At 65.1% G+C, this 23375-nt stretch overlaps 4 protein-coding genes and 1 long non-coding RNA gene across 7 annotated transcripts in view; 2 read left to right on the plus strand and 3 right to left on the minus strand.

The window, feature by feature from the left end:
- The window catches only part of TMEM167B (transmembrane protein 167B), a 154832-nt gene that overhangs the window by 129500 nt on the left and 1957 nt on the right, over positions 1–23375 (plus strand). The window contains exon 2 of the mRNA XM_061442851.1: positions 22602–22630. Coding sequence (XP_061298835.1) covers positions 22621–22630 — 10 coding nt within the window. The 5' untranslated portion in view covers positions 22602–22620. The remainder of the gene's footprint in view (positions 1–22601; positions 22631–23375) is intronic.
- LOC133263131 (myb-related transcription factor, partner of profilin-like) lies at positions 1146–4390 on the plus strand. The gene is made up of 2 exons (XM_061442781.1): positions 1146–1654; positions 3868–4390. Exons 1-2 carry the CDS (start codon positions 1207–1209, stop codon positions 4377–4379), a joined length of 960 nt encoding a protein of 319 aa, XP_061298765.1. The 5' UTR covers positions 1146–1206; the 3' UTR covers positions 4380–4390.
- Positions 3216–3767, minus strand: LOC133263163 (uncharacterized). The gene is made up of 3 exons (XR_009741448.1): positions 3758–3767; positions 3504–3705; positions 3216–3231 (listed from the first exon to the last, which is right to left on the minus strand). It is a non-coding gene; the product is annotated as an uncharacterized LOC133263163 (long non-coding RNA).
- Positions 5449–23375, minus strand: part of SHISA4 (shisa family member 4) — a 71658-nt gene continuing 53731 nt past the window's right edge. Inside the window, exons 2-6 of one of the 2 annotated variants that reach the window (XM_061442850.1) lie at positions 11487–11565; positions 9654–9825; positions 6226–6359; positions 5654–5836; positions 5449–5550 (exon numbers count right to left, since the gene is read on the minus strand). In XM_061442850.1, the coding sequence (XP_061298834.1) occupies positions 5504–5550; positions 5654–5836; positions 6226–6359; positions 9654–9825; positions 11487–11559 (609 nt within the window). In that variant the 5' untranslated portion in view covers positions 11560–11565 and the 3' untranslated portion in view covers positions 5449–5503. Of the gene's footprint in view, positions 5551–5653; positions 5837–6225; positions 6360–9653; positions 9826–11486; positions 11630–23375 lie in introns of those variants that run through there. The other variant, XM_061442849.1, reaches the window with a different exon arrangement.
- Positions 13556–21286, minus strand: INAVA (innate immunity activator). Of its 2 annotated transcripts, XM_061442809.1 has the most exons (9): positions 21234–21286; positions 20656–20715; positions 19514–19617; positions 19318–19437; positions 17935–18139; positions 16695–16748; positions 16251–16614; positions 14367–14922; positions 13557–13739 (listed from the first exon to the last, which is right to left on the minus strand). In XM_061442809.1, exons 2-9 carry the CDS (start codon positions 20699–20701, stop codon positions 13644–13646), a joined length of 1545 nt encoding a protein of 514 aa, XP_061298793.1. In that variant the 5' UTR covers positions 20702–20715; positions 21234–21286; the 3' UTR covers positions 13557–13643. The 2 variants fall into 2 exon arrangements, with proteins under 2 accessions (XP_061298791.1, XP_061298793.1); XM_061442807.1 differs by lacking the exon at positions 21234–21286 and having other exon boundaries at positions 13556–13739; positions 20656–20773.

Genomic DNA, 23375 nt, shown 5'->3' on the forward strand with positions numbered 1-23375 from the left:
CGACACCCCCCCCTCCCCACAGGTGACCCCCAACTCGAGGGCACCCCCAAACCGGGTACCGGGGAGGGAGGGGGTCGCCGGAGTCCGGTATGGGGCGCTATGGGGGGCGAGCCGGAGCCGAATGTGTGCGGGGCGGAGCCGGTATGGGGCGCTATAGGAACCGTACCGGAGCCCCATGTGTGTGCGGCGGGGCCGGTATGGGGCGCTATAGGAACCGTACCGGAGCCCCATGTGTGTGCGGCGGGGCCGGTATGGGGCGCTATAGGAACCGTACCGGAGCCCCATGTGTGTGCGGCGGGGCCGGTATGGGGCGCTATAGGAACCGTACCGGAGCCCCGTGTGTGTGCGGCGGGGCCGGTATGGGGCGCTATAGGAACCGTACCGGAGCCCCGTGTGTGTGCGGCGGGGCCAGAAGGGGGCGCTATAGGAACCGTACCGGAGCCCCGTGTGTGTGCGGCGGGGCCAGGAGGGGGCGCTATAGGAACCGTACCGGAGCCCCGTGTGTGCGCGGCGGGGCCAGGAGGGGGCGCTATAGGAACCGTACCGGAGCCCCGTGTGTGCGCGGCGGGGCCAGGAGGGGGCGCTATAGGAACCGTACCGGAGCCCCGTGTGTGTGCGGCGGGGCCGGTATGGGGCGCTATAGGAACCGTACCGGAGCCCCGTGTGTCCGCGGCGGGGCCAGGAGGGGGCGCTATAGGAACCGTACCGGAGCCCCGTGTGTGTGCGGCGGGGCCAGGAGGGGGCGCTATAGGAACCGTACCGGAGCCCCGTGTGTGTGCGGCGGGGCCAGGAGGGGGCGCTATAGGAGCCGTACCGGAGCCCCGTGTGTGTGCGGCGGGGCCGGTATGGGGCGCTATAGGAACCGTACCGGAGCCCCGTGTGTTCGCGGCGGGGCCGGTATGGGGCGCTATAGGAACCGTACCGGAGCCCCGTGTGTGTGCGGCGGGGCCAGGAGGGGGCGCTATAGGAACCGTACCGGAGCCCCGTGTGTGCGCGGCGGGGCCAGGAGGGGGCGCTATAGGAACCGTACCGGAGCGCGGGGCCGGCAGGGGGCCCGCAGGCACCGGCCCCGCTCCTCCCCGGCCCCGCTCCTCTCGGTGGGGCTCGGTCCGGCGGGGACGACGCAGGACAAAAGGCTTGGAGGGGCGATGGGCGTCGGGGCGGCGCCATGAAGAGGAGGAGGAGGAGGAGGAGGCGGCGGCGAGCATGGCGGCGGGCGGCGGCGGGGCGCGGCGGGGGCTGCTGAAGCGGAAGCCGAACTTCACGCTGCAGGAGATCGACATCCTCATGAGCGAGGTGCTCAAGTACGAGCAGCTCCTGTTCGGCGCCGCCGCCAGCACCGTGAACGCCTACGAGAAGCAGAAGATCTGGTGGCGCATCACGAACAAGATCAACGCCGCCGGCCGCAACCAGCGCGACATCGGCGAGGTCAAGAACCGCTGGCGAGGGCTGCGCCGCCGCGCCAATGACAAGATCACCCGGCACCGGCAGGAGCGGCAGGGACCGGCCCCCAGGGCCCCCCCCAGGCCTGGCACCGGCACCGGGTCTGGGCCAGGGCCCCCGGAACTCGGCCCCGGCCCCGCGTCCGCTTGGGGACAGAGAGGAGGCACCGGCATCGAGGCGCCGGTCCTGAGCGCAGAGGTGGTACCGCACGGTGGGTGCGGGGGGACCGGGGCACGGGGCAGCAAGAGGGGGATGAGGGGGCTGGAGCATGGGTGCAGGGGAGCAGGATTGGGACAGGGACAGGGATGGGAGGAACAGGGACAGGGATGGGGGGGACCAAGAGAGGGATGTGGGGGGCTGGAGCATGGATGCAGGGGAGCAGGACTGGGACAGGGACAGGGATGGGAGGAACAGGGACAGGGATGTGGGGGACCAAGAGAGGGGTGTGGGGGGCTGGAGCATGGATACAGGGGAGCAGGACTGGGACAGGGACAGGGATGGGAGGAACAGGGATGTGGGGGACCAAGAGAGGGATGGGGAGGGCTGGAGCATGGATACAGGGGAGCAGGATTGGGACAGGGACAGGGATGGGAGGAACAGGGATGTGGGGGACCAAGAGAGGGATGGGGGGGGCTGGAGCATGGATACAGGGGAGCAGGATTGGGACAGGGACAGGGATGGGAGGAACAGGGACAGGGATGTGAGGGACCAAGAGAGGGGTGTGGGGGGCTGGAGCATGGATGCAGGGGAGCAGGATTGGGACAGGGACAGGGACAGGGATGGGAGGAACAGGGATGTGGGGGACCAAGAGAGGGATGTGGGGGTCTGGAGCATGGATGCAGGGGAGCAGGATTAGGACAGGGACAGGGATGGGAGGAACAGGGATGTGGGGGACCAAGAGAGGGATGTGGGGGTCTGGAGCATGGATGCAGGGGAGCAGGATTGGGACAGGGATGGGAGAGACAGGGACAGGGATGTGGGGGGACTGAGGCATGGAGGCAGGACACGGGCGCTGGGAGCAGGATGGGCACAGGGAGGGACAGCAGCAGGGACACAGGGACCGGGATAAGTTCGTGGGGGGACCAGGACAGGGATACGGGGGCGTTAGGTGGGAGGAGAGGTTGGGATAGGGCACAGGAGATCGGGACCAGGACAGGGACACTGGGACCACGATGTGGGAGACCAGGACATGGATACAGGGGACTGAGACAGGGACACGGGGGCACTAGGGCAGGTCTGTGCAGGGACAGGGACATGGGGGACAAAGACCAGGATGTGGGGGGACCAGGACACGGATACAGGAGAGGGACATGGGGGACTGGACCAGGACAGGAGCATGGAGAGACAGGAACGCAGGAGAAGATCAGGACCAGGGCATGGAGGGGCATGGACCAGGATGCAGGGGGATCAGGAGCACCTCAAGTGCGCTGGGACCAGGACATGGGGGCCCAGGGCAGGGATGTGCAGGGACTGGGACCAGGATGCTGGGACCAGGGCAGGTGGATGGAGGGACCGGGGCAAGGACAGGGAGGATCAGGACATGGAGGGGACAGGGACATGGAGGACTGGGATAGGGATGCGGAGGGGAAGAGGGATGCGAGGGGATCATAGTAGGGACAGGGGTGACAGGGGCATGGGAGGACTGGGACAGGGACATAGGACATAGGGAGAGCAACAGGAGGACTGAGACCAGGACAGGAGGATGCCAGGATCCAGCCAAGGACATGGGGCCCCTGAAACCAGGACAGGGCCAGGTGCACGGAGACAGGGCCAGGGACATGGGGGGACCTGGGCCAGGGCAGGGGACTGAGAACAGGGTGACAGCAGGAAGGGCCTGGGACCAGGACAGGGATGGGGATACCAGGGCTGGGATAGGGGCAGGGGGGGACATGGACCAGGATGGGGACAAGGGACCGCAGCACTGGGAGCAGAACAGGAGGATACTGGGAGAGGACAGGGGTGTGGGTGGCTAGGATTAGGAGAAGGACAGGGGTCAGGGGGTACCAGGACCTGGACAGGTGTAAGAGGGGTCTGGGAAGAGGACAAGGACATGGGGTTACTGCGATTTGGACAGGGACAAGGGACCTGAGATGTGGGAGAACAGGACAGCGACATGGGATTACTGGGATTAGGAAGGGATGTGTGGGGACCAAGACAGGGACAAGGGGGTACTGGGAGCATGCAGGGACACAGGGCACCACATTCAGGACAGGGATATGGGAGTCCCGGGACCAGGAGAGGGACAAGGTACCTGGGATGGGGCTGGACCACCGGGAAGGATGCGGAGCTGTGGGGAGATGTGTGTGTGGGTGACCAGGACCGCGCGCAGGAGAGGGGATGCGGGACACGGGGGGAAGGGGGGCGGAAGCAGAGGCAGGAAGGGGGCCGGGGGGTCCCACCAGCTGCCCCGCGTCCATCCCGCAGGCCTCAAGGAGGAGGCGGTGAAGGAGGAGCCGGTGGAGGTGAAGCCTGAGCCCTTCCAGAGCCCGGCTCCCGACGGCGCTCCCGGCCCTGGGGTGGGCACGGAGCAGAGCGAGGGCTGGAACCGGACCCCCCCGCGGCCCGCGGCTCCCGAACTGTGCCTGGGGGAGCTGGGGGGGCCGCAGGAGCCGCTGGGCTCCGCTTTCCCGGGGGTCCTCTTCCAGCAAGAGACGGAGCCGCTCCCGGAGTGCGGAGCCGGCCCCGGCGCCGCCACCGCGGGGCTGCCGCCGGACGGGACCCCCGGCTGCGCGCAGCCTTGCGCGGGCGATGCGCGGGCGGTGCAGGCGCAGGAGCGGTTGGTGCAGGAGGTGCGCGCTTTCCGCAGGGAGTTCGCCGAGAGCTGCCGGGAAACCACGGCCCTGATGCGAGCCATGGCCCAGGCGCTGGGCGCGCTCAGCCGCAGCCTGGCCGAGATCCGGGATCTCTACCTCCGGGAGCAGGGACCCCAGGGCTGATTCCCATCCTCCCCCCCTTCACACCCCCCCCCCCCCCCAGCTGGCTGTGGGGTCCGGACTCCCCCTTCCCCTCCTCTTGTTGCTTCGAGGCTTTATTTTTATGGGGCTTTCCCAGCCTTTCAATAAATCCCGAGGTGCCCCCCGGGCTCGCTTGAGGGGGTCCCGGGGAGCGATGGAGATGGGCGGCGCTTGAGGGATTGGGTTTGGTGGGGGTGAATGGAGGGGGTGGATGGACACCCCCCCACACACACACCCCCCTTCCTCAGCTCACAGTGATGGTGTAGGAGGGGGTGAATCGCACCCACACGCACACACACCCCCCAGAGGTGGGTCCCAGGACCAGGGGAGATGGAGGAATCATCCCCGCACCCACAGCCCCATCCCGGGGTTCGATCTGCTGCTTCCTGACCCAATGGAACCCCAGCGTGGTTTGGGTTGGAGGGGACCTTAAAGCTCCTCCAGCTCCAACCCCTGCCACGGGCAGGGACCCCTTCCATAGAGCAGCTTGCTCCAAGCCCCTGTGTCCAACCTGGCCTTGAACACTGCCAGGGATGGGGCAGCCACAGCTTCTCTGGGCACCCTGTGCCAGCGCCTCAGCACCCTCACAGGGAAGAGCTGTGGGGCTGGGGGGGGGCAGCAGCATTCCCAGCCTGTCTCATCCCAGCGGCCGCTTTGGTGGGAATTGCCCATCCCAATGCAATGTGGGGATGGAGGAGCTCCAGGAGCAGAAGGGGATGGGGAGAAAGTCGCTATCCCCATGTTAGAGCTCCCCGGGTTGGGCTGTGGGGCTCTGCCCCCCTCCCCGCTACGGACCCATGGAGGCGACACCAGGCTGTGGGGCACAAGAAGTGGTTTAATTCCAACCCCAGGGCCGCATCCGGGCGCGCAGGGTGCAGCAGCGCACGGCCCTCGGGGGGCCCCCGGGCACCCCCCCCTACCATGGAGCTGTTGGCACCCAGGGCCGGGTGGGGGCACCCACAAAGGACCCAGTGTGCGGGACAAGAGCTGCCCTGTGCTGCCGGCTCCGGGTCACCACCACGATGGGCCTCATGCAGCCATGGCCCGGCACCCTCCCGAGGCCCCCCAACCCTGCTGCAGGAGGGTGCTGGGGTGCCCATGGGTGCTCAGGCTCCGGGGTAGCTGGGCTGTGCTGGCACATAGGGCGGAGGCGCTGTGGGGGGGAGCAGGATGGGTGTCACCCCCCGGAGGCCACCGGGACCCCGTGGGGAATAGGGGGGTGCAGGGGGTTATAAAGGGGTGTCCCCGGTGCTCACCTGTGGGGTTGTAGATGGGGGGTCCAGAGGGGTACAGCGGGTACTGGGCAGCAGGGCCGGTCGGCGGGTACACGGGCATGGGGGTGAAGCCGGGCGGGGGGGGCGCGGGGCCGGCTTTGGGGTCCATAGGGAACGGTGCTGGGGCCACTGGGGGGGGGTAGCTGGACAGCGGGATCTCTGGGCCTGCGGGAGACATGGGGCGGGGGGGGGTGGGGCTGCAACATCCCGGGATGGGGGCAGGGATGTGGCCCCACAGCGCCCATATCCCACCCCCTGCATCCCCCTGCTCCCCCCTGCACCCCGCATCCCACCCCCTGCATCCCGCATCCCACCCCCTGCATCCCTCTGCTCCCCCCCTGCACCCCGCATCCCACCCCCTGCATCCCTCTGCTCCCCCCTGCACCCCGCATCCCACCCCCTGCACCCCGCATCCCACCCCCTGCATCCCTCTGCTCCCCCCTGCACCCCCATCCCACCCCCCACAACCCCCTCACCTCGCACCTACAGGATTCCCCCCATCCCATCACCCCCATCCCATTACCCCGCACCCCCCTTGCCCCCCTGTCCCGCACCCTGCAGGGGGGTGCGCAGCCGCTGCCGCCTCTGGTGCAGGTAGCAGCAGGAGCAGAGGAAGCAGCACACGATGGTCGTGACTATCGCGATGAACAGAACCACGGCCGAGGCGATGCCCGCGATCGTCTTGGGGCTGCGGGGAGCGGGGGGAGAGGCGCTGGGAGCGGGCACCCGGAGCGGGACTCCCCGGCACCCAGGGTGCCCTCCCACACACACAGGGTGCCTCCCCCCCGGTCACAGCGGTGCCCGCAGCAACTGGGACCAGTGCAGGGTCCTGCTCCGTCCTTGGAGCACCCGGGGATGGAGGGACAGGGACGGCCAGAGTGGGACCAGTGACCAGCGCCAGTGACCAGCACCAGTGACCAGTGTCAGTGCCCAGCACCCAGAGTCAGTGCCCAGCACCCAATGCCAGTGCCCAGCACCCAATGCCAGTGCCCAGCGCCCAGTGTCAGTGCCCAGCGCCCAGTGCCAGTGCCCAGCGCCCAGTGCCCAGCACCCAATGCCAGTGCCCAGCGCCCAATGCCAGTGCCCAGCACCCGGTGTCAGTGCTCAGCACCCAGTGCCCAGCACCGAGATTCAGTGCCCAGCACCCAATGCCAGTGCCCAGCGCCCAGTGTCAGTGCCCAGCACCCAATGCCAGTGCCCAGCACCCGGTGTCAGTGCTCAGCACCCAGTGCCCAGCACCCAGATTCAGTGCCCAGCACCCAATGCCAGTGCCCAGCGCCCAGTGCCAGTGCCCAGCGCCCAGTGCCCAGCACCCAATGCCAGTGCCCAGCGCCCAGTGTCAGTGCCCAGTGTCAGTGCTCAGCACCCAGTGACCAGCACCTAGGGTCAGTGCCCAGCACCCACACTCCAGTGCCCAATGCCCAGCACCCAGTGTCAGTGCTCAGCACTAGTGCCCAGCACCCAGTATCACTGCCCAGTGCCCAGCATGCCAGCATCCAATGCACCAGCTCCTGGAACCCAAAGGCAAGCACCCAGCACCCATTGTTGAAGCCCAGCACCCATCGCTGAAGCCCAGCACCCACCCATGAAGCCCAGCACCCATCGCTGAAGCCCAGCACCCATTGCTGGAGCCCAGCACCCATTGCTGAAGCCCAGCACCCATCCCTGAAGCCCAGCACCCATCGCTGAAGCCCAGCACCCATCGCTGAAGCCCAGCACCCATCCCTGAAGCCCAGCACCCATCGCTGGAGCCCAGCACCCATTGCTGAAGCCCAGCACCCATCCCTGAAGCCCAGCACCCATTGTTGGAGCCCAGCACCCATTGCTGAAGCCCAGCACCCATCGCTGGAGCCCAGCACCCATCCCTGAAGCCCAGCACCCATCCCTGAAGCCCAGCACCCATTGTTGGAGCCCAGCACCCATTGCTGAAGCCCAGCACCCATCCCTGAAGCCCAGCACCCATCCCTGAAGCCCAGCACCCATTGCTGAAGCCCAGCACCCATCGCTGGAGCCCAGCACCCATCCCTGAAGCCCAGCACCCATCCCTGAAGCCCAGCACCCATTGTTGGAGCCCAGCACCCATCGCTGAAGCCCAGCACCCATCGCTGAAGCCCAGCACCCATCCCTGAAGCCCAGCACCCATTGCTGGAGCCCAGCACCCATTGCTGAAGCCCAGCACCCATCCCTGAAGCCCAGCACCCATTGCTGGAGCCCAGCACCCATCGCTGAAGCCCAGCACCCATCCCTGAAGCCCAGCACCCATCGCTGGAGCCCAGCACCCATCGTTGGAGCCCAGCACCCATCCCTGAAGCCCAGCACCCATCCCTGAAGCCCAGCACCCATCCCTGAAGCCCAGCACCCATCCCTGAAGCCCAGCACCCATTGTTGGAGCCCAGCACCCATTGCTGAAGCCCAGCACCCATCCCTGAAGCCCAGCACCCATTGCTGAAGCCCAGCACCCATCGCTGGAGCCCAGCACCCATCCCTGAAGCCCAGCACCCATCCCTGAAGCCCAGCACCCATTGTTGGAGCCCAGCACCCATCCCTGAAGCCCAGCACCCATTGCTGGAGCCCAGCACCCATCCCTGAAGCCCAGCACCCATCGCTGGAGCCCAGCACCCATTGTTGGAGCCCAGCACCCATTGCTGAAGCCCAGCACCCATCGCTGGAGCCCAGCACCCATTGCTGAAGCCCAGCACCCATTGCTGAAGCCCAGCACCCATCGCTGGAGCCCAGCACCCATTGTTGGAGCCCAGCACCCATCGCTGAAGCCCAGCACCCATCCCTGAAGCCCAGCACCCATCCCTGAAGCCCAGCACCCATTGTTGGAGCCCAGCACCCATCGCTGAAGCCCAGCACCCATCGCTGAAGCCCAGCACCCATCCCTGAAGCCCAGCACCCATTGCTGGAGCCCAGCACCCATCCCTGAAGCCCAGCACCCATCGCTGGAGCCCAGCACCCATCGTTGGAGCCCAGCACCCATCCCTGAAGCCCAGCACCCATCCCTGAAGCCCAGCACCCATTGCTGAAGCCCAGCACCCATCGCTGGAGCCCAGCACCCATCCCTGAAGCCCAGCACCCATCCCTGAAGCCCAGCACCCATTGTTGGAGCCCAGCACCCATCGCTGAAGCCCAGCACCCATCGCTGAAGCCCAGCACCCATCCCTGAAGCCCAGCACCCATTGCTGGAGCCCAGCACCCATCCCTGAAGCCCAGCACCCATCGCTGGAGCCCAGCACCCATCGTTGGAGCCCAGCACCCATCCCTGAAGCCCAGCACCCATTGCTGGAGCCCAGCACCCATCCCTGAAGCCCAGCACCCATCCCTGAAGCCCAGCACCCATCGCTGGAGCCCAGCACCCATTGTTGGAGCCCAGCACCCATTGCTGAAGCCCAGCACCCATTGCTGAAGCCCAGCACCCATCGCTGAAGCCCAGCACCCATCCCTGAAGCCCAGCACCCATCGCTGAAGCCCAGCACCCATCCCTGAAGCCCAGCACCCATTGCTGAAGCCCAGCACCCATCCCTGAAGCCCAGCACCCATTGCTGAAGCCCAGCACCCATCCCTGAAGCCCAGCACCCATGGTTGAAGCCCAGCACCCATCGCTGAAGCCCAGCACCCATCCCTGAAGCCCAACACCCATCCCTGAAGCCCAGCACCCATCCCTGAAGCCCAGCACCCATCCCTGAAGCCCAGCACCCATTGCTGGAGCCCAGCACCCATCCCTGAAGCCCAGCACCCATCCCTGAAGCCCAGCACCCATCGCTGGAGCCCAGCACCCATTGTTGGAGCCCAGCACCCATTGCTGAAGCCCAGCACCCATTGCTGAAGCCCAGCACCCATCGCTGAAGCCCAGCACCCATCCCTGAAGCCCAGCACCCATCGCTGAAGCCCAGCACCCATCCCTGAAGCCCAGCACCCATCCCTGAAGCCCAGCACCCATCCCTGAAGCCCAGCACCCATCGCTGAAGCCGGCTGGCACCTGAAGGCAAGGCAGTGGCGCTGCTGCCGCTCGGTGATGAGGCGCAGGGGGTCTCGGCAGCAGAACCGCTGGTGGCAGGACCCGCAGCAGAAGCTCAGGAACTGGCACTCGAAGCCGGGGTGCCAGGACCCGTTCTTGTCCAAGTACCACAGGCAGTCCTCATCCGCCGCCGCTGAGCACAGCACCGTCACCGGGGCCCCGGCACCCCCAGCCCGGCCACAGCCACCCCAGGGACGCCCATAGCCTGCTCCATCCATCCCCATGGCCACACATATCCTGCTGCTATGTAACCCCCCATAGCCTGCTCCATCCCACCCCACATCCTCCTGGATCCTGCCCCATCCCGGCCCACATCTTCCCGTGTTCCCTTCTCCATCCTGCCCCGTTGGTCCTGGTACCCCCCTGCAGCCTGCCCCATATCCCCCCATACCCTGCCCCTGTGTTTTCCCCCCCTAAGCCGCTCCATCCCACCCCACATCCTCCTGGATCCTGCCCCATCCCGGCCCACATCTTCCCGTGTTCCCTTCTCCATCCTGCCCCGTTGGTCCTGGTACCCCCCTGCAGCCTGCCCCATATCCCCCCATACCCTGCCCCTGTGTTTTCCCCCCCTAAGCCGCTCCATCCCACCCCACATCCTCCTGGATCCTGCCCCATCCCGGCCCACATCTTCCCGTGTTCCCTTCTCCATCCTGCCCCGTTGGTCCTGGTACCCCCCTGCAGCCTGCCCTGTATCTCCCCATACCTTGCCCCTGTGTTTTCCCCCCCTAAGCCGCTCCATCCCACCCCACATCCTCCTGGATCCTGCCCCATCCCGGCCCACATCTTCCCGTGTTCCCTTCTCCATCCTGCCCCGTTGGTACTGGTACCCCCCTGCAGCCCGCCCCATATCCCCCCATACCTTGCCCCTGTTCCCCCCATAGCCTGCTCCATCCCACCCCACATCCTCCTGGATCCTGCCCCATATCGGCCCACATCTTCCCGTGTTCCCTTCTCCATCCTGCCCCGTTGGTCCTGGTACCCCCCTGCAGCCTGCCCTGTATCTCCCCATACCTTGCCCCTGTGTTCCTCCCCCATAGCCTGCTCCATCCCACCCCACATCCTCCTGGATCCTGCCCCATATCGGCCCACATCTTCCCGTGTTCCCTTCTCCATCCTGCCCCGTTGGTCCTGGTACCCCCCTGCAGCCTGCCCTGTATCTCCCCATACCTTGCCCCTGTGCTCCCCCCATAGCCTGCTCCATCCCACCCCACATCCTCCTGGATCCTGCCCCATCCCGGCCCACATCTTCCCGTGTTCCCTTCTCCATCCTGCCCCGTTGGTCCTGGTACCCCCCTGCAGCCCGCCCCATATCCCCCCATACCTTGCCCCTGTTCCCCCCATAGCCTGCTCCATCTTGCCCCGCTCCCTTGCGGACCCCGCTGCCAGCCCCCCCCAGCTCCAGCTCTATTTGTGGCCGCAGCCATCTGCGCTCCCAGAAATAGCCCCGGGACGAGGCCCGGAGGCGCCGGGAAGCGCTCAGGAAACCACGGGGCTGGGGCTGAGCCCCTCGGGATCGCGCTCGCTCCCCCCCCACCCCCGGCCCCACGCGGCTCCTGGGCGGCCTCCTCCGGCCTTCACCGAACGCACAACGGGACCACGGTGGGGAAACTGAGGCACGGCCCGGGAGGACCCGGATCCCCCCGGGGGTCACTGCGGATCCCGGCCCCGTGCTCCCGGGGACACCCCGAGGGGCGCGGGGGACATCGCGCGTTGGTGCGGGCCCCCCCCCCCCCCCGCATGCGAACCCCGCTCAGAGCCGGTGACACCGGGTCCCGTCCCCCGGTGCTCTCTTACCCAGCGAGGCGGCCACGGCCACGAGCACGGTCCCGGCCAGGGGCCACGCGGTGCCGGGACCACCGGGACCCATCCCGGGGGCCGCCGCTCGGCGCTGCCCGCGGGGCGGGGGGAGCCGGGGCCGCGCAGGCCCGCAGTGACGCCGCAGCCCCGAGCTCGGTCGCTGCCCGGTGCCCCCCCGCGGCAGCGCCTCCCGCAGCAGCCACCGGCACCGGCCCCCGCCGTGGAGGGGAGAAACGAGACCCACGGGCACGGCCGAGCAGCCCCATGCCTGCAGCACCCCCATCACAGCACCCCCCATCACAGCACCCCCATCACAGCACCCCCATCACAGCACCCCCCATCACAGCACCCCCATCACAGCACCCCCATCACAGCACCCCCATCACAGCACCCCCCATCACAGCACCCCCCATCACAGCACCCCCATCACAGCACCCCCATCATAGCACCCCCCATCACAGCACCCCCATCACAGCACCCCCCATCACAGCACCCCCATCATAGCACCCCCCATCACAGCACCCCCCATCACAGCACCCCCATCACAGCACCCCCATCACAGCACCCTTATCACAGCACCCCCCATCACAGCACCCCCATCACAGCACCCCTATCACAGCACCCCCCATCACAGCACCCCCATCACAGCACCCCCATGCCTGCACCCCCCATCACAGCACCCCCATCACAGCACCCCCATCACAGCACCCCCCATCACAGCACCCCCATCACAGCACCCCCATCACAGCACCCCCATCATAGCACCCCCATCACAGCACCCCTATCACAGCACCCCCCATCACAGCACCCCCCATCATAGCACCCCCATCACAGCACCCCTATCACAGCACCCCCCATCATAGCACCCCCCATCACAGCACCCCCATCACAGCACCCCCATCACAGCACCCCCCATCACAGCACCCCCCATCATAGCACCCCCATCACAGCACCCCCATCACAGCACCCCTATCCCCACAACCCCCTCCCCGCACACCCTTCCCAGCACTGTCGTTCCATTATCCCCATCCTAGCATCCCCATCCCAGCACCCCCATCCCTGTACCCCGCATTCCATTACCCCCATCTGCACACTCCCATCCTCGCATCCCCTACCCCTGCATCCCCATCCCATACTCACCATCCCGCACCCCTGTCCCAGCACTGTCATCCCATTGCCCCCATCCCAGCATCCCCATCCCCACACTCCCATCCCTGTACCCCCATCCCCACTCTCATCTTCACATCCCCTAGCCCCACATCCCCATCCCAGCACCCCTCATCCCGCACCCCCCTCCCAGCACTGTCATCCCATTTACCCCCATCCCAGCCTGCCAAAGCCTTACTGGGTGCCGGAGGGCACGGCCAGACTTGGGGACCCCCTTGTCGTGGGAATCACCCCATCACTACCCCAGAACACAGCCAGACCCCAAACCTGCACACACACACACACCCCATACCCCCCCACCCTGTCAATGCCACTGCAGGGACAGGGCCCCCCCAGGGGCCAGTGCTGGGGACCCACCAGAGCACCCCAACATGCACCTTTATTAGAGACCAGAGCCCCAAATCCAGCACCGCGGTGACACTGGGGGCACGGTGACAATGAAGGAACGGGGGGGGGGGGGTAGGGGACCAGCCCCAGCCCCATGCACCCCAGAGGTGCCCATGTCCCATGTCACCGTCCCCATTGTCCCTGGGCCAGCCAGGCTGGGGGTGTCCCAGGGTTGGGGTGTCCCGGGTCGGGGTGTCCCAGGGTTGGGGTGTCCCGGGTCGGGGTGTCCCAGGGTTGGGGTGTCCCGGGTTGGGGTGTCCCGGGTTGGGGTGTCCCAGGGTTGGGGTGTCCCAGGGTTGGGGTGTCCTGGGTTGGGGTGTCCTGGGTTGGGGTGTCCTGGGTTGGGGTGTCCCAGGGTTGGGGTGTCCTGGGTTGGGGTGTCCCGGGTTGGGGTGTCCTGGGTTGGGGTGTCCTGGGTTGGGGTGTCCCGGGTTGGGGTGTCCTGGGTTGGGGTGTCCCAGGGTTGGGGTGTCCCAGGGTTGGGGTGTCCTGGGTTGGGGTGTCCTGGGTTGGGGTGTCCCAGGGTTGGGGTGTCCTGGGTTGGGGTGTCCTGGGTTGGGGTGTCCCAGGGTTGGGGTGTCCTGGGTTGGGGTGTCCCCATCACACTTGTGTCACGATCTCGCCGCTCTCAGGCACGTACACCTGCACGGACACACCATCCGGGGAGCGCCGCAGGATGGGGACTGGGGGGGGACCCTGTGTGGGAGAAGGCACCCATGGGTGCTGGCACCCATCCTGCGCCACGGCAGCACGCCGGGGTGCTGGGGTTGGGGCCTGCATGCACCCATCCTGGTGGGACCCCTGGGTGCTGCTGGGGAGGGAGACAGCACCCCAAGTGTCAGCAGGGACACCCCCCCCCCCCCGGCTAGGGGTACCTCAAGTGGACCCACATGGGAACCTGGGTCCTGCTCGTGGGGCCTTGGTGTGACCAGAGGGACCCCTGTGGGACCCCAGTTCCTCCCCTGTGATCTCCTCAGGACCCCAATCCTCCCCCAGGGTCCCCTTTCGGGCCCGATCCTGTCCCAGGGAACCTGAGGGGTCCCCGATCCTGCCCCAAGGACCCTGTGGGACCCCAGAGCCAACCTGTGGGACCCTGGACTTGCCCGGAGGGGCCATCAGAGGGACCCATCCTGCCCGAAGGAGCTTGAAGAACCTTGGTCCCGTCCCCAAAACTCTCCCAAGACCCAAGCACCTTGGCTCTGCCCCAAGGACCTTAACGGGCCCCTATGCACCCCCTCAGGACCCCACCGGTGCCCGACCCCCCCCCATGGTGACGGCTCCATCAGGGCAGCACCCGCGGGGGTCCCCGTGCCCGTGCCCTACCTGAGCCCGCGGCAGCAGCCCCCGGCTCACGGGCACGTCCCTGGCGATGCCGGCGCGGGGACCCCGGATCGCTCCCTGCCGGTCGAGGGAATGGGGCCGGGCCCCCCGCAGCCGGGCCCGTTGGTGCCACGATTTGAGCTCCTCGGTGACCGTGGCCTTGGAGAGCCCGCGGGGGGCCGCGTAGTCCTTGAGCGATGGGGTGCGCACGATGCGGCTGTGCGAGGGCACCAGGCGCTGGTAGCGCAACGGGGCCAGGTCCTGCTCGTACAGCACCAGCGGCGGCAGCAGCCGCTGGGGTCCCCGCGGGAAGTAAGCGGGGTCGGGAAGGGGCGGTGGGACCGGGGGATGCGGGACCGGGACCTCGGGGCTGCTGCTGCCCGGGGATGTGGCGTGCGAGACGCTGGACAGGTCCGAGATGCTGTCGTCGGAGCCGGAGCGGTGCGCGGGGCCCGGAGGGGGCAGGCAGGATGCGGGCACCGTCACCGTGTAGTACGTGGGGCGCCGGCGGGGGACGGAGCTGCGGCCCCGAGGCTCCTGCGGCCGGGAGCCCTCGACCCTGCGGGCAGCGGAGTGAGGGGGGGGACCCGACCCGTCCGGGAGGCTCCAACCTCCTCCCCATGGGGTTATCCCCAATAACACCTCTCTATGGGTTCAGCTCCATCATCCCCCTAGGGTTATCCCCAACCTCCTCCCCATGGGGTTATCCCCAATAACACCTCTCTATGGGTTCAGCTCCATCATCCCCCTAGGGTTATCCCCAACCTCCTCCCCATGGGGTTATCCCCAATAACTCCTCTCTATGGGTTCAGCTCCATCATCCCCCTAGGGTTATCCCCAACCTCCTCCCCATGGGGTTATCCCCAATAACTCCTCTCTATGGGTTCAGCTCCATCATCCCCCTAGGGTTATCCCCAACCTCCTCCCCATGGGGTTATCCCCAACCTACTCCCTATGCATTCAGCTCCATCATCCCCCTAGGGTTATCCCCAACCTCCTCCCCATGGGGTTATCCCCAATAACTCTTCCCTATGTGTTCAGCTCCATCATCTCCCTAGAGTTATCTCCAGCCTCCTCCCCATGGGGTTATCGCATTCTCTTCCCCATCTCTATGATGTTATCCCCATCCCTCCCTGTTTCCAGCTCCATCACCTCTATAAAGTCATCTTCATTCTCCTCCCCATAGGGTTATCTCCAACCTCCTCCCCATGGGGTTATCCCCAATAACTCCTCCCTATGTGTGCAGCTCCGTCATCTCCCTAGGGTTATCTCCAGCCTCCTCCCCATGGGGTTATCCCATTCTCTTCCCCATCCCTATGATGTTATCCCCACCCCTCCCTGTTTCTAGCTCCATCACCTCTATAAAGTTATCTCCAACCTCCTCCCCATGGAGTTAACTCCATCCTCCCCCTGTTATCTCATCCTCCTCCTGCTGGATTTAGCTCCATCATCTCTAAAGGGTGTCTTCAACCTCCTCCCTATAGGATCAGCAATCTTCCCTTTGGCATTATTTCTAAGTTCCTCCCAATGGGGTTGAATCTATCGTCTCCATAGGGTTAGCTCCATCATCCTCCCCACTGATTTATCTCCATCCTCCCCTTGGAATTATCTCCAATCTCCTCCCCATGGGTTTATATCCATCTCCCTATAAGGGTTATCTCCAACCTCCTCCCCATGGGTTTACATCCATCTCCCTATAAGGGTTATCTCCAACCTCCTCCCCATGGCTTTACATCCATCTCCCTATCAGGGTTATCTTCAACCTCCTCTCCATGGCGTTGTCCCCATCCTCCCCATGGCTTCATCTTCATCATTCCATGGGGTTATCCCATCCTCCATCCCCCCGTTGCAGAGCCCCTTGGCCCCCTCCCCACGCACAGACCATACCTCAGGGACTGGGACTGTCCCCGGCGTCCCGCTGGCTCCGGGCTGCTGGGAGCACTGGATCCCGCCTGCCGGCACAGCACCAGGGTCCGGATGGGTACGAAGCGGTAGGGAGGGACATCCCCGGGCCTGCCCACTGCTGAGGACACAGGGTCAGGGCTACTGGGGACCGGTGGGGACCCAGGATAGCACCGGGGGCTCCGTGTTCCCCCCTCCCCGGCATCGACACCAGGAGCTTTGGCCTTCTCATGGGCTCTGTCGGGGCTGGGGGGCTCCGGTGGGGACCCTGATCCCTCCTCCTCCTCCTCCTCGCTGGGCTCCTCAGGGTCCCCCCGTGGGGTGCTGGCTCCCGGTGTCCGGGTCTCCTCTGTGCGAGAGAGATGGAGCATTGGGATGGAGGGGACCCCCTCGGTCCCCCGTCCCCCCCGTGGCCCCACAGCCCCTCACCCTCCTCCAGCAGGACGGTGTCGGACAAGGAGCTGTCATCGGAGGTGCTGGGCTCTGCGGGATGGGTGCCATGAGAGCGGTGCCGGTACCGGTGCCATCCCCCCCCCCCCCGGGGGCCTCCTCCGCTCCCCGGCTCCCACGGCCGCGTGTCCCGACACGCTCCGGGACGTGGCGGCACCGGCCCGGCCGGCTCTGCCGAGCCCCATGGGCAGCTCCCAGCCTGCCCGGCTGCGCAGGAGGAGCGGGGCCGGGCAGGGCCGGGGGCACCCCGAGGGAAGGAGGCGGCAGCCCCGTGGTCCTGGTGCTGGGGTGCAGGGATGGGGAAAGCACAGCAGGGAAAGGGGGGAACCCCACCCCGATGGCTGCCACTGGGATGGGGATGTCGGGGAGGGTGGATTGGGGGTAGCGATGGGGTGCAACGACCAAGGAGGGAGTTTTAGGGTTCATTCAGGGGGGATGCAATCGGCAGGGATGAAGTTTTGGGGTGCATTCAAGGGGGGGAAATCATGGGGGGATGGCGTATGGGGGGTGCAGGCAGTGGTAATGAACTGTTGGGATGCACTCGTAAGAGAACACGTTGGGGTGCATGCAGCATGGGTGGCATTTTGGGGGGTATCCGGAGGGGTGCATTCAGCAGGGATAAGGAACTGGGTTGTATTCCCCACGTTGGGGTGCTCTCTGGGGGGGTACATTCACTGGGGATAATGTACTGGGATGCACCCTGGAGGGGTGCATTCATCATGGGATGGGGAATTGGGGTGCACTCCCCAGGGATGGCATTCTGGGGGCATTTAGGAGGGTGGACATCCGTCTGTCCATCCATCCATCCATCCATCCATCCATCCATCCATCCATCCAATATCCAACCATCCAATATCTATCCATCCATCCATCCATCCATCCATCCATCCATCCATCCATCCATCCATTCATCCATCCATCCAATATCCAACCATCCAATATCCATCCATCCATCCATCCATCCATCCATCCATTCATCCATCCATCATCCAACCATCCAATATCCATCCATCCATCCATCCATCCATCCATCCATCCATCCATTCATCCATCCATCATCCAACCATCCAATATCCATCCATCCATCCATCCATCCATCCATCCATCCATCCTCCATCCATCCAATATCCATCCAGCAATGGGGAATTGGGGTGCATGCCCCAAGGACTGTTATATGGGGGTGACCCCATGGCCAGGACAGGGCCATGGAGGAGCTCACCCTGGGTACCAGCCCGGGCAGAGAGGAGGCGCCGCTGGTTGAGGACGCTCTGCAGGTCCCGCAGCTTCTGCTCCTCCAGCACGGCCGCGCTCTGCCGGCGCCGCCGCAGCCTCCTGCCGATGTTCTCCTCGCGGCAGAGGCGCCGCGCGGCGCGGGCGATCTGCAGCTGCAGCGCCAGGTCCCGCTCCAGCGCGCTCAGAGGGTCCTGGGGACGGGACGTGCTCGGAGCCAGCCCAAAGGCCCCCATGGGGGAGGCTTGGTGCAACACATCCCATCCTTCCCATCCTACCCCATGTCAGCCCACCCATCCCATCATACCCCATCCTTCCCATCCTACCCCATGTCATCCCACCCATCCCATCACACCCCATCCTTCCCATCCTACCCCATGTCAGCCCACCCTTCCCATCGCAACCCATCACACCCCATCCCAACACATCCCATCCTACCCCATGTCAGCCCACCCTTCCCATCTCACCCCATCCTTCCCATCCTACCCCATGTCAGCCCACCCTTCCCATCGCAACCCATCACACCCCATCCTTCCCATCCCATCCTTCCCATCCTACCCCATGTCAGCCCACCCTTCCCATCACAACCCATCACACCCCATCCTTCCCATCCTACCCCATGTCATCCCACCCTTCCCATCCCAACTCATCTCACCCCATCCTTCCCATCCCAACACATCCCATCCTTCCCATTCTACCCCATGTCATCCCACCCTTCCCATTACAATGCAACACATCCCATCCTTCTCATCCTACCCCATGTCATCCCAGCCTTCCCATCACAACCCATCACATCCCATCCTTCCCATCCTACCCCATGTCATCCCAGCCTTCCCATCACAACCCATCACATCCCATCCTTCCCATCCTACCCCATGTCATCCCAGCCTTCCCATCACAACCCATCACATCCCATCCTTCCCATCCTACCCCATGTCATCCCAGCCTTCCCATCACAACCCATCACATCCCATCCTTCCCAACCTACCCCATGTCAGCCCACCCTTCCCATCACAACCCATCACACCCCATCCTTCCCATCCCATTCAAATCCATCGTTCCCATCCCAATTCATCGCATCCATCCCATCCCATCCTTCCATCTTGCCCTGTGCTTCCTATCCCTCACCTTTCCAGCTCATCCCACACTATCCCATCTCATCATTCCTATTTCCCACCCCTGGCAGTGTTCAAGGCCAGGCTTTGGCGCAAGCTGCTCTAGTGGAAGGGGTCGCTGCCCGTGGCAGGGGTTGGAGCTGGACGAGCTTTACGGTCCCTTCCAACCCAAACCACCCCATAATTCCATGGATGACGACCTCCAGGATGGGATGGGGCCATGTCCCCTGCCCCACTGCACCCAGGCAGCCCCTCACCGCCCCACGCAGGACGAGGGTCTCATCCAGCTTGAAGGAAGCCCCGATCCTGCGCCGGACCTTGGGCGGCTTCTCCCCGGCTCTCAGCGGGTACTCACGGGGCAGCGTCCCCGTCAGCTCCTGGGGAAGCAGGGGGGACCCTGAGCCGCTGCTGTGCCCGGGGGGGGTCGGGCAGGGTTCCCCCGTCCCCACTCACCGCCTCGCGCAGGCAGAGCCGGCGCAGCTCCTGCACGCACCCGTCCAACCGCGCCTCCAGCGCCCGCTGCTGCCCGGCCCGCGGCCAGCCCGGGATACCGGGACCTGGGCATGGAGGAGGGAGGGATGGAGGAGGGAGGGATGGATGGATAGGTGATGGATGATGGATGGATGGATGAGGGATGGATGGATGGATGACGGACGGATGGATGATGAATGGAGGAATGGATGGATGGATGGATGACGGATGGATGGATGAATGGATGGATGATGGACGGAGAGATGGAGGGATGAGGGATGGATGGGTGAGGGATGGATGGATGGATGAGGGATGGATGGATGAGAGATGGATGGATGGAGGGATGATGGATGGAGGGATGATGGATGGATAATGGATGGATGGGTGGATGTATGGATGGATGGATGATGGATGGATGGATGGATGGGTAATGGATGGATGGATGGATGGATGGATGGGTGATGGATGGATGATGGATGGATGGATGGATGATGGATGAGTGATGGATGGATGATGGATGGATGGATGGATGGATGATGGATGGATGGATGGGTAATGGATGGATGGATGGATGGATGGATGGGTGATGGATGGATGATGGATGGATGGATGGATGATGGATGAGTGATGGATGGATGATGGATGGATGGATGGATGGATGATGGATGGATGGATGGGTAATGGATGGATGGGTGATGGATGGATGGGTGATGGATGGATGGGTGATGGATGGATGATGGATGAGTGATGGATGGATGATGGACAGCAGACACCTATTGAGATTCACCCACGCTCCCCCAGCCTTCAGTTTTCCCCAACCCCAGTGCCGACCAAACCATTCCTGACAACCCCCCCAGCAGCACCCATGGGTGCTTCAGCTCCCAGGGAACATTTCACCCTGACTCACCCATCCCCAGTGACTCAAACCCAGACCAGACAACCCCTCGCCATGCTTGCCCCCCCCCCAACCAGGGGAACCCCCATTTCTCCTCCCCCAAAGCAGCTTTGCTGTATCCCATGCACCCAATTGCCCCATCCTCAGCCCAGGGGCACCGTAAGAGGATGCATGTGGGATGGGGCACCCAAAAACCTTCCCCCCCCCCGACCCCCCCCCCAGCACTCACCCGGCTGCAGCAGGATCCCACTGTCCGCATCACTCGCCTCCCCCATGCCGGGCCGGGACCCTGCGGGTGACACCATGGAGACACCTTGTCCCCGCGGCACCCCGCGGGCAGCACCCATGGGTGCTCCCCCCCTCGTTTCCCTTCCTGCTCCCCCCCATCCCCTCCGCATCGCCCCCTCCTTCCCCATCGCCGTGGCTGCGGCCGCCTTCCTGTAGGTCCTACAATAAACAAAGGTGCGCGCACACGTGCGTGGGGGCACCCAGCCCAGGGCAAAGGTGGTCTGGGTGCGGCGGGGCGGGGGGGGGGGGGCTGGGGAACTGGTTTCACTGGGCTCCGCTCCCAGTTTCCAGTCCTTTTCCATCTGGGAATGGAGGGGGGAAGCTGCCGGCGTGGGAAAGCGGCTCCCCCCCGGCACCCCGACACCCCATTCCCTTGGGAACAGGGGGGGGAATGGTGGGAGCGGGGTTTTGGGGTGCTCAGCACTGGGTTCCCCCCACCACCACCTTTCCAGCGGGGCCTCAGTTTCCTGGACGGGGCTGGACGGGGGTCCCGGTGCGTGAGGATGGGGGGGTCCTTACCTGGGCGCTCGCCGCCGGCTCTGCTGCGCCCGGGCCACCGGGACGTGTTTGGGCTTGAGGCGCAGGGAGGGGAGGAGCGGGTGAGCAACACCTTCCGCAGCCTCGCCCCGCGCCGCCCCGCAACCGGGCACCAGCGGCGGAGCTGCCCCGGCTCCAGCAGCGCCTCAACGCAACCGGTCCTGTACGGGCTGGAGCAGCTCTGCTCGGGAGCCAGGCTGGGAGAGCTGGGCTGGGGCAGCCTGGAGAAGAGAAGGCTCCTGAAGGGGAGACCTGAGAGCAGCTCCAGTGCCTGAAGGGGCTGCAGGAAAGCTGGAGAGGGGCTTGGGACAAGGGATGTAGGGACAGGCCAAGGGGAATGGCTTGAACCTGCCAGAGGGGAGACTGAGCTGAGCTCTTAGGCAGAAGCTCTTCCCTGTGAGGGTGCTGAGGCGCTGGCACAGGGTGCCCAGAGAAGCTGTGGCTGCCCCATCCCTGGCAGTGTTCAAGGCCAGGTTGGACACAGGGGCTTGGAGCAAGCTGCTCCAGTGGAAGGGGTCCCTGCCCGTGGCAGGGGTTGGAGCTGGAGGAGCTTTGAGGTCTCTTCCAACCCAAATCAGGCTGGCATTCCATGACTCTTGGCATCTCCCAACAGTCCCCATGGTGTGAGCTCCATCAGCCACCCTCAAGAGCCGTAGGGCAATGAGGAGTGGCTGGAGCTGAAGCAGGTGGATGGATGGATGCATGGATACACGGATGGATGGATGATGGATGGATGATGGATGGATGATGGATGGATACACAAATGGGTGGATACATGGATGATGGATGATGGATGGATGGATGGATGGATGGATGGATGGATGGATGGATGGATGATGGATCATGGATGATGGATACATGGATACATGGGTGATGGATGATCGATGGATGGATGGATGGATGGATGGATGGATGGATGGATGGATGGATGGATGGATGGATGGATGGATGATGGATGCATGGATGGATGGATACATGGATACATGGATGGATGGATACATGGATACACGGATGGATGGATGGATACACGGATGGATGGATGATGGATGCATGGATGGATGGATACATGGATGCATGGATGGATGGATACATGGATGGATGATGGATGATGGATACACAGGTGATGGGCAGACGGATGCTGCCTGTTACTGCGTGACACAGGCGCTGTCCCTCGATAGGCGCTCGATTGATGCCGCCTGCTCCAGCAGCCCGGCCTCAAACCCCCCGCCTGGCGCTCGGGCTATCGACTGCCTCGGCACTCGGCTGCCCGCGCTGCGTGTTCCGGTGTCGCGTTGGCGGCGGGGGATGGCGCTCCGCGCATGCGCAGCGCTGCCGGGCCCGTAGCGGAGTTGGGGGTCCCGCGGCCGCCATGACTAACGGTGAGGGGCGGCCGGGGCTCTGGGGCTCTATGGGGGGCAGTGGGGCCCTATGGGGGGGTATGGGGGCCTGTGGAGGGCAGTGGGGACCCAAGGGGGGCAGTGGGGCCCTGTGGGGGGCAGTGGGGCCCTATGGGGGGCAAAGGGGCCCTATGGGGGGCAGTGGGGCCCTGTGGGGGGCGGTGGGTCCCTGTGGGGGGGCAATGGGGTCCTGTGGGGTGCAGTGGGTCTCTATAGGGGGCAGTGGATCTCTATGGGGTGCAGTGGGGCCCTGTGGGGGGGCAGTGGGTCTCTATGGGGTGCAGTGGGTCCCTGTGGGGTGCAGTGGGTCTCTATGGGGTGCAGTGGGTCTCTGGGGTGCAGTGGGTCCCTGTGGGGGTGCAGTGGGTCCCTATGGGGTGCAGTGGGTCTCTATGGGGTGCAGTGGGTCCCTGTGGGGTGCAGTGGGTCTCTATGGGGTGTGTGTCCCTATGGGGTCTATGTGTCCCTATGGGGTGTGTGTCCCTATGGGGTGTGTGTCCCTATGGGGTCTATGGGTCCCTATGGGGTGCCTGTCCCTATGGGGTCTATGGCTCCCTATGGGGTGTGTATCCCTATGGGGTCTATGGGTCCCTATGGGGTGTATGGATCCCTATGGGGTGCATGTCCCTATGGGGTCTATGGGTCCCTATGGGGTCTGTGTTCCTATGGGGTCTGTGGGTCCCTATGGGGTCTGTGTCCCTATGGGGTCTATGGGTCCCTATGGGGT

Source organism: Pezoporus flaviventris, unplaced genomic scaffold (genome assembly GCF_033815535.1).
Source record: "Pezoporus flaviventris isolate CSIRO_AGI_PZ_B2104156 unplaced genomic scaffold, CSIRO_AGI_Pfla_v1 ptg000253l, whole genome shotgun sequence".
Classification (NCBI taxonomy): Eukaryota; Metazoa; Chordata; class Aves; order Psittaciformes; family Psittacidae; genus Pezoporus; species Pezoporus flaviventris.

Excerpts from the sequence above, each read along its gene's own strand:
- INAVA (XM_061442807.1), bottom strand. The coding sequence starts at position 20,773 with ATGGGTGCTGCCCGCGGGGTGCCGCGGGGACAAGGTGTCTCCATGGTG. Across the intron at positions 16,749-17,934 it reads TGCCCGGGCTGGTACCCAGG|AGCCCAGCACCTCCGATGAC; the intron begins GTGAGCTCCTCC and ends CCCATCCCGCAG. Across the intron at positions 13,740-14,366 it reads GGCTGCTGCCGCGGGCTCAG|GGTCCCCCCCCAGTCCCCAT; the intron begins GTAGGGCACGGG and ends TCTCCCACACAG.
- LOC133263131 (XM_061442781.1), top strand. The coding sequence starts at position 1,207 with ATGGCGGCGGGCGGCGGCGGGGCGCGGCGGGGGCTGCTGAAGCGGAAG. Across the intron at positions 1,655-3,867 it reads CGCAGAGGTGGTACCGCACG|GCCTCAAGGAGGAGGCGGTG; the intron begins GTGGGTGCGGGG and ends TCCATCCCGCAG.